The 16,736-nt window shown below is 35.1% G+C and overlaps 1 protein-coding gene across 1 annotated transcript in view; it reads left to right on the top strand.

Moving 5' to 3' along the window:
* The window catches only part of CACNA2D3 (calcium voltage-gated channel auxiliary subunit alpha2delta 3), a 456,710-nt gene that overhangs the window by 407,883 nt on the left and 32,091 nt on the right, over positions 1 to 16,736 (top strand). Inside the window, exons 28-31 of the mRNA XM_074151549.1 lie at positions 2,639 to 2,700; positions 3,627 to 3,671; positions 9,678 to 9,740; positions 11,980 to 12,050. Of these exons, the coding sequence (XP_074007650.1) occupies positions 2,639 to 2,700; positions 3,627 to 3,671; positions 9,678 to 9,740; positions 11,980 to 12,050 (241 nt within the window). The remainder of the gene's footprint in view (positions 1 to 2,638; positions 2,701 to 3,626; positions 3,672 to 9,677; positions 9,741 to 11,979; positions 12,051 to 16,736) is intronic.

Raw genomic sequence — 16,736 nt, 5'->3', positions numbered from 1 at the left:
CTCTTCTTTATGCATCATTTTCCCAGCAATAAAATAAGAATATTAAGATCTAATTGCATTTAGTGAGTATTTTGAGATTCTTGTTAAGAAGTATAGGTGGTTGAAGTTGTTAGCTTTTATGAATGAGTCAGGCACAGAATTTATAAGGGACCTGCGAGTCCAGAGATGGAGATAAGCATTTTGGAGGGTTTATAGAAATAGTTAAACAGATTAGGAACCTGCTGGGTTATGGAACCACTGAAATTAGTAGGAGTTTACTCTGCATAAACACTTCGGAAGAAGAAGTGTCTAAACACTTTTGAAAATCCATTTTTTTCAGGAACTCGGCCATTTAAATCAGATTAGCTAGAAGATGCCATTATAAAATCACTTGGAGAAAGATGCAGCTCCATGTTTCTATATATCTTAATTCTTTCTTGCTCTGAAACCTTGTTCATTCTGTATCTTTTGAAAAACAAGTCTGATCCTCCGGGATCAGAAAGCTGTTGTTTCCACCTGAACCCTGCAGAAGATGACATTCTTAGGAAGTTAAAGTCTTAGACTGTTAGAGTGAAATCTGTGCCTTGATTCAGCAAGGTACCTACCTATTTGTGTATCTAATGTTGATCATGTGGCTTTATTCGGGGAATTCAACAGGAACATTCACATGCAAAAAACAAGGCATAAACTTGCTTGCTGAAATCAGTAAGACTTTTACTGATATAAATGGCTTTACACCAATTCTTACATCGTTAAATGCAGTAGTAGAAATGTAATAGGAGATTGACGTTTCAAATGCTGATATAGGATACAGAAATGTTAAGTTCTTGAAAATGTGTGTGTTTTGCCTCCCTTTCAGAAAAAGGGGTTAGAACATGTATATCACCTGCATGCTAGGAATGAACCTAAAGGCAAACAACAGATGAAGAAAACATGTGCTGCATGGCTGTCAGATAGCATCTTCTCATTGACCATAAAATAAATTACTAGATAATAAAATGTAGCTGGAGAGAGTTTCCTGTGGAGTTTATTCAAAAGGAGAAATGGGTTTATCTACTTACTCTCTTAAGCAAAAATGTCCATGAGTTACAGATAGCAGAAAACTATTTATAACCTGCTGTAATAAGAAAATTCCTTATGTAATTTCACATGCCATTGTATCAGTTCATTACAGATTTAATTTCACATACTTTTTCCTATCTGCTAACACAAAATAAAATATATGCATGACATCAGTATGTATACATTTGCAAAAGCAAGTACAAATAATCTAAATGTAAATATGTTTTTAAATGATCCCTGATGTGGATCCTAGAGGAAGAATGAAAAAAATTACATTTTCTTCAGTTTTCCAAAACAACTAGATTTTTTTCAAAGTTTTGCTTATTTTTAAACAAAATATTGTAGCAATCGTTTTCTAGAAGTTAGGTCTTCAGACCTTCAAGGCTTTAAAAACTGTAGCTTTTGTGAAGAAATGATATACTAAGGTTATAGACTAGTCATTAGGGCCCAGTTTATTCATTTTACCCTAGCAAGTATGTATCCTCTAAGCTGACAAGAAGCTGTAGCACACTGAACTAGAATCCCGTGATGAATTGTGCTGTGCAACTAGAATATCACTTGGTACAGGGCCAGCCCTGAAACACTTTTGCAGAAAAGCCCAGAACAGGGTATGCTCTCTGAATGAGTGCGAGCATAAAAGATATGGTCCGGCGATGCAGCAATAGCTGGTAAGAACAACAGAAGCAGATGTCTGTAGGCTTTCTGTCCCTGTCTTCCTGCTATATTCTTCATCATATTAACTCCTTTTAAGTAAAAGGAAGCTAATTCAGAAATTCCCAGCACAGATAGGTGGATGTATTATCATTCTTTTAGTATAGGCAAGTGAAACCAGAAGAAATCAACTGCCTTTGAAGCTTATGAAAACCATGATGTTTCTATTGAACAACAATATTAATGCAATCTAGTACTAGGTCTGATATGAACCTCAGACTAGGCTGGAAGAAAGGTTTACTGCTATTAGGAAAAATATAATCACACCTGAGGAAACCAGTGGTATCTTGATGAATCATTCTTTAAAAAATACAAAGGATCATCATTAGTATCCTTTTTTTGAAACCTGAAAACAAGCAATGTTTGTCAAATACTTTCATTTGACATAATTTCTCATAATGCTCTTAATTTCAATTTTTTTAAAGACGTTTTTAATGTTTGAAATAGGCTTCTTGTGTCCAATTGATAATTCATGAATTAAATGACCAAATAAAAAATGAAGGCTTGAAACGTTAACCAACATTTTTATGTAGTTTCCGCACAAAACAAATAGTTGTTATATTGCTATCAGTAAAATATATGTTTGAGACCGATGTGAGCATAAATATGTTCAGTTTGTGGGTTTTTATTTTAATTATGGAGACATATGGTATTTGAATTATGTTTGCCTTGTGTATTCTTCACATTATATTAGCAATATCTTCATGTTTAATCAAACTAATGATTTAAAATGTGTCTGTGAACTCTTCAATTTAATTACTTGTATTTTTTTTATTTTTGGGCTTACTATCCCTTTTTATTTTAGGACTGTTTTTTCTTCTGATTAATTTTAAATAATCATTTTGAAGGAATTACAACACACTGTTTTTATTTGTGTGTTTCCCAGCTGTAGGTATCCAGATGAAACTTGAATTTTTCCAGCGGAAATTTTGGACTGCAAGCAGACAGGTATATTTTAAATTGAAATTTTCTTTGTCATTGAATCCACAACGGCTTTCTAACCTTTCAGATGATGGTCTGCAGCTTTTTGTCACAAACAAAATTATGGGACACAAACAATGTATTTGAAACATAGAAATGGCTAGTTCTTTTGATTTACATTCCATTTCATCATCACCAAAAAGAGAATTCAGTGGTCAAAACCAGTTGCTTGATCCCATATTTATGAAAGCAAGTAGATTATTAATTTTAGGCTCCTATACATAGGCACTTACTTTGTTGGCCTGACACGTTAATTTTCTCCCTCAGAAAAAGGGGAGACAGCAAAATGAACTGTGAAATTTATTCATTTTCTGTGATAGCAGAATTATGCCTTCTTACTTACTCTAGGACCTGTTTTCTAAGTATCACACAGATTAATTAACTAAACTAGGTTACTGAATCATGCTTGGCATTTATAGTCTTCAATAAACTTTACATAAGATGTTCAGGATATAGGATTTGTACTCATTGAAGAGGATAATCATGTACTTTCTAAAGATTAGGAGATGCCACCCCTATTTTGGGAATAGATTGGAACTTCACTGTTTCAGAGAATAATGCCTAAAATGCAGGTCCTACCCCATCCCTTTTTGAAAATCATGTGTTCTTGTCTACAGATAGCCTCAAAGCCTCTAACACAGGGGGGAGATGATGGTGTTTAAAGCAGTTGAAATTGTTACAGTGTGAATGCACCCCTTCTCTGAAGACAGGAATACAACAGGATTGGTGAACAGATGTAAAACTGTCCTAGTCATTTTTAGAACAATTGTTGTCAGACAAAAAAGTAATCAACTTCTTTATAAGGGTGCTCATATTGATTTATAAAATGTCATGTTTTGTAATCATCAAACTAGAAATGAAAATATTTTATTGATTTTTGATATCGTCTCTAGTGTACATCTCTCGATGGCAGATGTGCTATAAGTTGTGATGATGAAGTAAGTAACAGATTTTTTTTTTTTCCAATTATGTCTCTACTGCAGTAGAACATAAAGTTGATTATAATTTACAATGAGATGTTCAAAGTAAATTAATGTCCTGGTATAATTTGGAATCACCTTCTCAATATTATGCTATTTAGATAGTGAGACTCTTTTTATGACTGCTTTACAAACATCCATTTAATTACAAGGCTGAAAACGATACCTCAAATATGCATTGTAATAACTTGTGCTTTGTGAATCCAGTTTTGGAAATCATTTGAAGCTGTTCTAAGGCATTTTTTATTACTTTATTGTACATTTTAGAAGCTAATCTCTGATGTTCACACTAGAATTAAACATGAATTCAGAGTTGAATCTATGTAGCACTAATACATTAATAGCACTTCAGAAGTAAAAAAAGTAACTTCAGTCAGTTTGGCTTTATGAACTCACCAAAGTAGCTTTTTATGGAATTTAATTTGGTAGATAAAAATAGTATTTTTGATATCTTTATGCATAGATTTTACAAAGAATTTTACATCATACTATATGATATTTTGGTTAAGCATCCAATGCATCACAGGTTAAATCAATTAAAAAGTGGATGACAAAGCACAGACTGTATTGATATATGGGGAGGAAGTAGGCATACAAGATTCTAGAAAACCAGAGCTGTTTTTGAGATGTTGTATCATATATAGTTCTTATGAGTGACTTGGAAGAAAACAAACCAATTGCTGATAACATCTGTGTGTTACCTCTAAGCTGAGTGAATGGTTTGAGGATATCTGGATCATCTGATAAACTTTGCTTGAACAAACTATACGAATTAAGTATGATAAAATGTAAATTCATACATCTAGAAATAAAAACTGCAGGCTGTATTTGTATGATACTTTTCACTTAGTGGCCAAAAGAACTATAGCAAAACATAAATAAAAGGCAAGAGCCTGTTTGGTTCTGTAATTCATGATAATGCAATGTTTTTGCAATCCTTTTTTAAGTAGGATAACATTTTAAAATACGATTTAAAAGTTTTTATACCATTTTATTCAGTTTTTTATACAGGCCTAGTTGCTTTCAGGAAAGGTCCTATCTATATCACCAAGAGTCGGCAGTCACTAGAGCATTAGTCTTTACACCTTTTTCAACAAAGTATAACATACACTACTCAAAGCAAACCATCAAAAACTGAGCAGTTGCCCCCACCATTGCAAGCAGAGGTGTTTAAACAACTCCTTCGCATCTCTTTTTTTCTCTGAAGCCATTTCTTCTGAGTTATCTTCAAATTCTCACAAGTTTGTATCCCTACTTTTTACAATAGGAACCCACATTATTTGCAGTATTCCATAAGTCTTTATTTCCTTTTTCTCTGCTGTCTCTTGTTATCTTTCTTATAGTCTTGTCTTACAGTTTTCTGTCTGAGTATCCCAGCATTTGAAATAGACTCCTACTTCTTATCTCAGAGGTGCTGCTTCCCTAGTGTTAATGTATTTCCAATGAAATCTCCACATCTTCCACCACCTGAACTTCTGCCCTGGCTGTATTCTTGCCTATAAAATAGCCAATTCATTTGGAGTGTGCTCTGTGTTGTGTAGCAATAAGTTTGTTCAGGGCTGTTCAGGGCATAAAAATTAACAATAATAGTTACATAAAGTAGTGTGCAATATTTCCTCTAGTGAAAGTTAGCAAAGTTGGGCTTTCCTGAGGATAGGTAATTCAAAACTTTAAATCCTTGTGCTAAAAAAACGCTCATGAATGTGTTTGAGGAGTGGTTTCTAACTTTCACCGTTATTGTATTGGGTCTTTAGTTTTTTAAAGCAAACAACATTATTTTAATTTTTTGGTTACTTTTGTATAAATCAGTTTATGAAAAGTTTAAAAGGTACATCATCAATCCTAGAATCTCACTTCTAGGACGCTACTACAGAACCTCGTAAGCTGTGACATTGAAATATGTTTTATTGAAAAGTGAGTTCAGGACATAGGTGCAGTGATAAAATTTTTTAAAATACATGTCTGCTTAATATGAGATTCAGATCACAAAAACCATTCGAGGGAGAAAGACAGAACTTAAAATGTCAGCAGTTATGAGAGTGGAACACTAACTACTTCAGCATACCAAATCAGCAAAACTTATAACAAACTCTTATTCATCTACAAGGACCCTGGGATCTAACAGCTGGAGGATAGGGATAGCCACAAATACTAGAAAATAAAATTTACAGTAAGACAAAACACAAAGGCCTGATGAACATGCCATTTTTAGCAATGAAATGGACCATATGAGTCAATTTACAGACTCTTCCATTTAAAGCTTGTATCATTGTAATCATTAAGTAAACTTTTCCAAATATGAAGTAATGAAAAACAAAGCAGATTCCACCCAGGTGTGGGCGAAAGTGCTTATTTAGCCAAATTCCAGGCTGTCATTTGCACATTAACCAATTTTAAGGTGAGCTCATAATGTTTATTACCCCATTCCCCTAAGAGTGATCAGACATCTATTGAAAAAGAAGGTCTGTAGAATTGTTAATTACTTAAGTTTCATGGCCTTGCTTTACCGTAGCTTGCTATAGACTTAATACGCAACTTTACCTTGAATTGTTTCCAGCAGCTTTACATATTTTCATCTATGGGTTTCCAGTCAGAGCCAACCAGTTTGAGAAGTAGAACTGCAGGTAGTCTGGGTAAAATTAGAGTGCTGTATAAAATCTCCTCCTTGTTTAGCCTGGACACCCATGCTTTTGGGATTAAAAACTAGGCAGAGATGACTTCCTTCATTTGTGATAGAATAGTAATATTACATAATTGCTTGTCTAAAACATGCTCCTGCTACAAAGTGTCCGAAGACTTCTTCAAAACAAGGATATCATCGTTAATGCAAAAATGTTTTTGGTCTGTCCTTGCTAAGAAGCAAGGACACACTGATAAAGATTCCAAGAGAGTGCACCAGAAACAATCCACTTTTCTTTTTTATCTCATTGGCAGTTAATAAGAATAGTCATATACTTTGCTAAATATTCGTGCAGAACTTCTTTTGCTATTACATCACGTGCAAACAAAATGCAAGCTGTTTAAAGTCTTCTTAGCTACTTTCACTTGACACCAGCAGGACCCATGTAAGCATATGGAGAAATTTAGTAATAGTGCAAACATAGATGATTTAGAGATTCCAAACGACAAAATACACTGTTGATAGAACTCAATCAAATATCACAGCTCCTCCGTTGAGTCTGTTAACTTTCACAGCTGTCTTTTCTCAATGGCAAGAAAATATCTGCTGAACAGTTATGGTATAAATTAAAGCATTTAGAAGTATTAAGACGAATGCAAATAGAATGCCACAATAGTCATACAGAGAATTAGTTGAGTTTGTGTGATACTTTTGATTCTAAAATACAGACATACAATTAGAAATCTTTTTTTTTCCTTTTTTTTTTTTTCCTAAAGCTTTGAATTTCCTCATTTCTTCTTGTTTTCCTGATGTCTCACATTTTACTTTAATGTTCTGTTTTCTTTCTTTTTCCTTTTTTGGTTTCTTAACCCATATTACATTCCATCACTGTTATTATATATGGGAGCTGTGAAAAATACATAGCGGACTTGAACTTGATCAAAGTTACTGCAATCCAAGTGTGTTCTCAGACTTCAGTCAACATTCTTGCTGTGTTTATACTGGACTTCATGCCTACTCTCTTTTACAAGCTCAGGGACCCTCCACCTATAGAACGTTCCCCTTGAAATCTGAAGTTCACTGAACTTGAACCTTTGGGCAAACCTGTGCGTAGTTCATTTCCAATACCTGTGAAGCATTGTGAATTAAACCTCTTTCATACAGCTCTAGTCTATGCAAATGCTATTCTCCCATGCATTAGTCTTCTATCTGAAATCTTCTGATTGAGATTTGCTAATGTATTGGACAAGTAAATGCACCCCACTGTCCTTTTGTCAGTGCTAAGTTTAATTTACAAACTGATTAATGTAGTGCTGAATATTGAACATTATTTATCTTTCTGGCAAGCAGATGAATGAATGGTCCTGAATGAGTATTTTCACCTTGTTAATGTTTCTAAAATGGATTGAAATAGAAACCCTGTTATCTTCACATTTCTCCAAAAAGATGCAGATTTCACTTATTGTGTAATTTTCTAATAATAATGCTAAAAGATTAGTATCTTTTTAAATTCTGAAAAATGCTAGTGAATTACTATGGGTTAGAGATTTGAGACATGGCCACTAATTCTCGAATCAAGACAGTGTTTTCCCAACTGTATATAATCCGTAAACTATGAAATTAAGCCTACACTCTTTCTTGCCCAGCATAACTACTTTTATTTATTTTCTATACTGTGGAGAAATATTGCTTCTAAAGCACTATCTTTAGATTAATCTTGCATGCATGAAGACTGAAAATATGTATCCTCAAAAGAGTTCTTTGTTGATTTAGCTCCTCTCTTAATAAAGTTAGTGGGAGGTTTATGATTGACTTTGGGCAGAGCAGTGTTCTGGTGGTACAGTCTACTTCTGAAATTCCACCCTTCACACACCATTGAGGTTAAGTAGCTGCCTCTTCTGAATGCATTAGCTCTACTCGATTCTTTGGCATCATCATCAGGTTTTCACGTTGCATGTGCCAATTTTTGGCTTTCTAGCAGATCAAAGGTTGGAAATGAGTTGTTTCAACTTCCTTTTTGACAAATTTTCTGACACTGGGGGTGTCTAGCTTAGGTTCCCCAATTAGAATTAATATCTTGCATTTGCATTAGGGAATGACATTCATTCCAAACTTTTGTCTGATTTGGGCTTTTTGCTTTTTAAAAATCTAAGCTTCAAGCCAGCATTTCTGCAAATCTGTCCTCTTCTTCAGCCCCACAGAACAGGACTACCATGTGGCCAGAATTAGAATCAGACACATCTAAGCATCTCTTGAAAAATCAGACTGCATTTTCACAACATCTTGCACAACTACTACTGCATGGAACAGCTTTCCTCTCTACAACTGCAGAGAGATTTTGCTGTATGTGCAGAGTGTAGCAGAAAGTGTATTTTACCATGTCTCTGGGTGTCCCATTTGCAGCAGGAAAGGTTTTAAAATAAAACCAAAGCCATGATGATTCCTATACTGGAAGCCATCCTACCTTTTTTTTTTACACAAATGTCACATAACATTCAAGAAACAATGATAACATGTTTGCTGATTTAGACCAGCAATAGAAATATGTTAAAGATTTAACTCTGAGGTAGGTATTTGGCAATACTGAAGAGAAACTGAGTTATTTCAAGGTTTGAGTTGAACCTTATGTTTAAACTCTGAAGCGCAGTAATTAAAACTTTGCCTGTAGCAAGTAATTCACTTGAGGTTAAAATAGTGCATGCATGTATGGAGGGAAGCACTGATTTGGGTTTAACTTGTTTTATACAGTTTATACATCTGACCTACGAAAAGCTAACAGTCCTACCTCTAAATCCAGTTCCCAATTAAAAACACAGTTTGAAAAGCTTTAGGAGACCTGTGGGGCCTCTTTTACAGAAGTTTTTGGTCCCATCCCCCAATGAACAAATTAAAAAATATTACCTGGTTCCCTGTTGGTCCTCCAGGCTGACACTGTGTTTTCATTAATACATCATTAGAGTAATGACATTGTGTTGATGTTTTTCTCCAAACACAGGAGAAGCCATCCGGAGCAACAAAGTTCTATGCCTTTCAAAACTTAGTTATAAATAAAACTTTTAAGAATGGATTATAAAAACACTGACCTTGTTCTTCTTATGTTTGCTTCTAATTATCTTATATCCTCCCTTTCTGTACACATCTTTGTTTTGCATGAATCAAATACATAAAAATTAAATCAGATAACATCTCATAAGTTGAGACTACATTCACTTAAAAGTTATGTAAGCCATTATAAAAGCTTGAAGTCTTTACCCACTTAGAAGTCACTTGGAATTAAAGTAATTAATTAACTTATTGCCGTATCCTAAAATGAAAAATTAAATTTGCATTTTATTATTTTTCAGGCAATCAACTGTTACCTAATAGATAACAATGGATTTATTTTAGTGTCTGAAGACTATAGACAGGTAAGTGAAAGAGTTTTGTTCAATCTTCTCATGTAACACATTTATATAAAGTTACTTGTTTTTTGAATAGGCCACTATCTTAAAATGTTAAGGAATTAGTAATATAAAATATAAAAAAAAATCCTTCAACAAAGAATGTAAGTTGCTTCTCACAGGAGCTCAGTTTCTGTCTCCCATTGCGGCAGGCTCTGCTCTTAAAACTCATAAATGGTCTCTTAAAGGTTTTTTTTGCTGCAGAAGTGTCTGTCTGCTGCAGAACATTTTTACCCCAAGAAAAAAGATTCCCTGTTGCATTTTTGCCACATGGAAAGGTTGGGGAGGGAGGACGCTGGGGACACAGAGCTTTTATGTTTAAACTTGAGATAACAGCTCTGTAAAATTTCATTAGCTGAGGAGTTTGTTTTGTGAAGTGGATTAGAGTCATTGAAGAATTAAAAATAAGCACTCAGCATCACAACAGAGAGGACAAGGATCAAGATTAATGAGAAGATCATTCAAAATATTAATTTGCTTTGACTTTGTGGAAAAAAAATATTGAAAATGAGTGTATAATTGGCCAATCCTGGAAACCCTACAAAGAAACCACCACTATTCTCATTAACTTTTGCCTGAAAACTGCTGGGATGGTGCCCCAATTATGCCAGAATTGTCTGAAGTTTAATTTCTTTGATGTGTTCTGATTGTGGATAGGAATATCCATACTCCCACTCAGCCCTCAGCCACTATAGCGTGGCCCTGTAGCCACTCTATATTTATTGGAGATAGGGAAAGAGGTAAGGAAGTGGGATGAAGCATTATCAATTACTCTCCTGTCCAGGATTGCTTCAGCACTGTTTTTCTACGGACTTTCCAAAAATTACCTGCACTACTCTAAGAATCTTGTTCAGGGGCAATGTAATTCTTCATCTGAATTACAACTAAATCCTAATGTATTAAAAAATAGTGGTTATCTAGATATTGCTGCTTTGGAGGAGAACTAGTATTTACAAATGTAGTTTTTTGTGGAGAGAACTGTCGCTGAAATGTCTTTATAAGAATGAAACACAACTTGATAAATCAGGCTTATTACTATCAAAGGTTATACCAGTCATTTATGGTTTGAGCTTTTTGACATTGACTGCCTCTCCAATAGTTAGGATAATCTTTCCTCATCAGTCAGCTAGGGCTATTGAAGCTAGTATTTTTAGCCATGTAAGCTACAAATGTTCCTCTTGTTTCTAGGAGACTTTACACATCCGCATGTTTTGGAAAATGTCCCAAGTTTCCCCTGAGTGAAAAGAAAAAAAGGCAATACTTGCTTTTTAGGTGGAGGAATGCCTTTCTTGGCTAGGGCTGTAACTTTTCTGCCTGCGAACTCCCAGGTGCATACTTGAGGTCAGCTAAGTTCCTTGTAATGGAATTGGGGTTTAGTTCATACAAAACCTATGGAATCCATGCAATTTGAGAGTGTAATGCCCTTTCCCCCCCATAAATTGTGGGATTTCTCCCTTTAAACAATGCAGAGAACATACCCAATCCCTCTGGGACTTGAGGCTCTAAAATAAAAAATGTCTTCCCAAGCTAGAAAAATGCTGTTCATGCAAGATTTTCCAATGTCATATGAATGGCTGCAGATGATGGAGTCACTTCCATACTACATACCAAATTCATAATATGAATGTTTGTTTTCTCAACAGAGATTTATTTTTATTAGTCCACATTTACTGAACAAGGACAAAATGAGTAATTCATCAGGCTGAGTGGTTTTAAGTAGGAAATGACTCTGAATGGAGTTAAAATTTATAGGACTGATGAAATGTACTGTTCCAGCTCCTTAAACAGGTCATGCAGGAATTATAAACAATGCTTTTTTTATGACTGTTTATGAAATCCTCTCACAACCTGTTTATATATTTTTTGAGTAACATTTTAATCACAAGGGTTTGTGATCAGATTAGTGTGTTTTCTTTACAAGCTTTAGGTTTGAAAGGCTTTTATTTCTGATATTAGATGTTATATAATGTACCTCAATATTTTGTATAAGCCCTCACATCTGCTCAGGGGTAATAATGAAATCCCTATAACTTGCCATGACTGTGAAGTCCTTTTCAGTTTTTATGTAGCAGTAGTCCTGAAAACCTGTCTATGTAACTGTCAAAGCTACTCTTGTCAGATCCTAGAATATGCCAGTTTAAATTGCATCCAACATTGTTTTCATTTATCTATACTTCTGGTAATTTCGTGCATTTTTCCCTTACAGACTGGTTACTTTTTTGGGGAGGTTGAAGGGGCTGTGATGAACAAATTACTAACAATGGGCTCTTTTAAGAGGTAAGAATTAACTTTCTATCTCTTAAAAAATGTTGCAACAACAAAATGATATAAACCAACCCCAAAGTCATATAAAAGAAGGCCAAGACTGTCAGTGTGACTGGATTCTCACTATACCTCTTTTCCATATGATGAGTGTAACTCAATGCCATGCACGTTGAATGTTAAGAATATCAGAGACAGCCTACAGTGAGTTTCTTGTTAAAAGAACAGTTTATTTGACTATGATGCTAAAACTGTGTGCCTTTCCTGTTCCCGCTGTGCTCAAGTGGAAAAAGGATTTGGCCATATCTACTACTGAACAATTTTAAAAGCAAATAATTGATGCAACATTGAACATTTTGACCTGTAAAAAGTTGAAGATTGCTCAAACTAGGCAGTGCAAAATGCCCAACTGTTAAAGGAAAAGTGTGTTCTGCCAGTAATTCATTTTCATTCATGTGCTAGCTCACCTTTGAACGCTGTTGTGACTATTGACCTGGTCTTACTATTGTGATGACAATAAAAAGTAATAGTGATTTTATGTGTCATCCTTGTAAATAAATTATGCATCCTGGGGAAGCAAGAAAGAGGTTTTTCCTTTAACCTGTAACTCAACACTAGAGTCTTCATGGCTTTTACACAGCTGAAGAACTGTTCCTTACCCCTTTGTCCTCTTATAGCACAAGAGAAGTGCAGACTATTTGTATTATACTTTTCCCTTTTATTTTCCTGTGCATTCTAGTATAAATAGAAAAAAGACACATCACTAGTTCCATCAACCACTGAATTTAGTTATTAAATGTGAGGGTGTGTACAGAGGCTCTAAAAACAGATGGTTTCTGTGCTTCCTTGGTAAACCAGCTCTCTTACAGGCAGAAAGATTTCTGTGCTGCCTCTGTGCATTATAGCTGAATACCACTTCCAGTAAATGACTGACCTGAAATGGAAAGATCTAGCACTCACTGAATCATCCCAGATCCTAGTTTTTGAGGGTGACAACCTTTTTGTATTTAGCACTACATTCTTAACATATGCTGTAAACGGAAGTGAAGTAATACATATTCATAGAATGGGTTCTACAATGAAAAGATCTGCTTATACAAGAGATGAAGCATTTTATTTAATGCAAACAAAAAGATACAGTCAAAATCAAGAGATAATGCTTTAATTTGTCCCAATTTGGTTTGTCCTGCCTAGCAAAGCATTTCAAACAGAATATCTACTGAACAATCAATGGTAGTAGGCACCACCATTGAGAAAACAAAGGCTGCATGGCTCGAGTATTCCTTCTAAACTGCACTGGGCGCCAATTTGGCGTGGATCATTGGCTTATGATTTTGCTGGTCTTGAGCTCCAAGGGAGTTACAGATAATGAAGCCACTAGCTCAGTGCAACTGAGCTGCATGCTAAAGAAAATGTAAACACAATGAGCCGATTATTTAAACACAATAAACTGGCCATTGCCAATCAGTTAAAAATGGGAGAGAATCAAAGTGGTGTAATTGCAGTAAATGAGCCACCTGCTTTTCCTGATGTACAGCAGATAGCTCTGTGCGGCAACAAAAAAAAACCCACCCCAAACTGAGCTGTGCTAGATGAAGCCTTTAAAATCAATTATTCTAGCAATATGAAGAAGTCGTCTTTGCTGGCTCTCATGAAACATTGTCCGACACCATGTTTTTAAGACTACTAATTTGTTTGGGTGAGGTTGTGTTTTGCTTTTCCAAAATTTATTTTACATGGAATAAGAAGAAAAGAAAAAAACCACTGAATTGATGCAGTGGTAAAATTTGTTACCGGCACTATTTCCTTGAGAGTACAACTAAAGATATTTCATGCATTATACTTGTTATTGCTGCTCTTACCATGGAGTCAAAATCAGAGGGCAAGCTCTGTTCATTAGCATTTCATTCTGGTAATATCCGGAGCCATCCTTTCTTGCAATTTGCTTCTTATATGTTATCTACCATCCAGCACATGGATTGTATTACTTTGCCCTGTTTAAGCTGGTCTTCCTCCTTTTAGTTTAGAAGGTTCTATTGAGTCTGATCATTACTGGAGGAGAGTTTACTAACATCCCTGTTAACTGTGGGGATGGAAGTCCGTTCTTCCCTTTGCACCAATAATCTTGAGTGGCAGTGCAAATACGTGCCACCACCTCACTGATTTGTGCCAGCTTTCAGGCTCTCTGTCCACAAAAGGAATGAAATAACCCTTTGTGCGTTCTCTCAGCTACCACTAATTTGGAGGGATATAGAAGTTCTTTTTAGGATTGAGCTGGAAGTGTTAAACAAAAGGGGGTTGTTTGCTGCTGACTATATTTCTTTTCAACCTGCAGCAGGATGAAATTCAATTTTTGTGTTCGCTGTTTATTTTCTAAAATGAACTTAAATACCTCCTTCCCTCCTCAATTTCTTTAAACTCAGTACTTCTTTTGAATAACGTGTACATATGTATGTATGTATATTTTCTTAGTTTATGGGTTTTATATTTAGGGAGAAAAATTATATCAGTGCCCCCACAGCAACGTGACATGTTCTATGATTTCATTTAGCAAAATGATGTTTATCTTGTACCCTAAATATTGCACACAGTTAAATAATTTAAATATAATTTAAATTCATTATTAAATAAATTAGGATGTGCTTATGGAAAAGTATCTGCTTCACATAACTTGCAAAAAAGTTTCTTTATAGTTTCCTTAGCACTTTGCTTACATAAAAACAGTGGAAAAAATAGATTCAACTGCTCAGAGCATGACAATCTAAGTAAAACACATTAACATCAGAAAAAATAAGGGATATAGGAGCAATGAGATCACAAAATAAATGAACATAATAAATCTATAAGAGAAAATCAAATATCTCTTGACTTCAGAACACTTTCGGCCTTTGCAGTAGGAGGAAAACTAAGCAATTCTGTAAGACAAATATGGAAGCAGCATCATTTCCTCTTAGCAGTTCTGTTTCCACCAGGCATCGTCTTGGCCTCTGAAGAAGAATCTATGCTTTGGTATTTAAACATGTTGTCAGAAGATATGACTGAGATGGTGCACCCCTGAATTCCAGCTTTCCCTGATAATAAGACTCACTCTAATAAGTTCTTGTAGCTTTGACAGCTTCTCTTGTTTCTCGGTTTTTCTTGCTATGTTCCTTTATCTTTACACACATGCTTCCTAGTGAATAATGCATGCTGCCTGTGCCCTTACAGCACAGTACTCTCCAAATCTTTCACCTGTGTTCTCCAAATGCATGCATGTAGAGGCAGACTTTCATCTTTCTGTCTTGATTTGCTTTATAAGCAAAAACTGGCAAGTGTTTTGCCTCCAGGTTATAAGATTATAAAAAAATTCATAACTCTTTACTAAGCTACTGGCAAAGAGCAGAACATTCTTAAAGCCAAATCATGAAAACAGTAAGTCGTTGCTCACCAACAGGACTTTATTTCTACTGAGGCAGTGCAATCGCCAAATGAAGGCTATTTTTCTGTTTAGTTTAGGCCATTCTTTCTTATTTAAGCACTCATTTTGATAAAATATTCTTGATTTTTTGGTGAAGGTGTTATATCAATTTGATGTAGTTTGGCAATGTTTATGAATGTAGATGTATACTTTGGAGGTCAGTGAGAGACTGAAGGAACAATTCAAATTAGAGTTAGTGGATTTGGTATTAGACAAATGCAACTGTGATATAACAGTTCTGCAATGTAGCAGTTCTTATAAAAAAATTCCCTATATTTAGTGATTATTTATTTAGTAAAAGAAAAAGTAAGATCAAAATATACCCTGCTATTATGGCATAAATACCACAAAAAATAGTCAGGTAAGTGAATAGGCATTTTTTGTATGGGCAGGCAGAAGACATTCAAAGCAGGAAAGTGAGCAGACTATTTCCAATAATTGCCTTCTGTATTGGCTGTCATGTGCACTGCAGAGCATGTATGAGGCCTGCACCCTTAATCTTCTATTTCTAAATGAATAATACATAATTGTACTGCCCTGAAGAACGACTTCATTTTCATCAATGAAATAGCTGTCAGAAAGGCGACAATATAGCAGACTGTCTAGTACAGGTTTACAAGTAGGTACCAAAGAACCAAATAATATCTGTCACTTCCCCCTCGCTGTTAGCAACAAGAAGGGCCCTGTTCTGATTTTTTTCTTTTTTTTTTTTTTTTGCGTTTACCAGATGTGCATCTGGTACCTGTGCTCTGAAAACTCCCGCACTGCTGTGTGGTATGTTTTCTGCTCATACTTTGTCCATGTGACATTTAAAATTAATGTCTTAAAACTGCGTTTGGGCATTGCTAGAGTTTATGTCTCTGAAAATATTACCACTAATCTAATGCAGTGTATTAGTGTATGGGAATTGTTCTACCCACTTAAGGAAGAAAGCCAAGCCATGTGTGCTGTGTAAAAGAGTTGTCATCTGTATGCTGGAAATACAGGTTGAGTTGTAGTTCTTATCCACATTATGCTTTGCAGCACCTTGCAATTGGGAATAGTTGAACAATAAAGGCAAAGATATGTGATGACAAGTTTGTTTTGTCAAAATGCTGTAATTTATTTTTATGCTTTTCATTGATTTTCTTGGTGGTGAAAGGTATTAGTCTGACAGCTTCTGGACACTAGTAATCTGTCTGTCAATGGAGATGGGAGAGCCAGAGCTGCAACAGAACGGGATTTCTTACAATGTCCTGCTGCCT

Source organism: Numenius arquata, chromosome 8 (genome assembly GCF_964106895.1).
Source record: "Numenius arquata chromosome 8, bNumArq3.hap1.1, whole genome shotgun sequence".
NCBI classification, from domain to species: domain Eukaryota; kingdom Metazoa; phylum Chordata; class Aves; order Charadriiformes; family Scolopacidae; genus Numenius; species Numenius arquata.
Note: the sequence above shows the minus strand (reverse complement) of the source record. Positions and strands in the feature narration are given on the sequence as shown.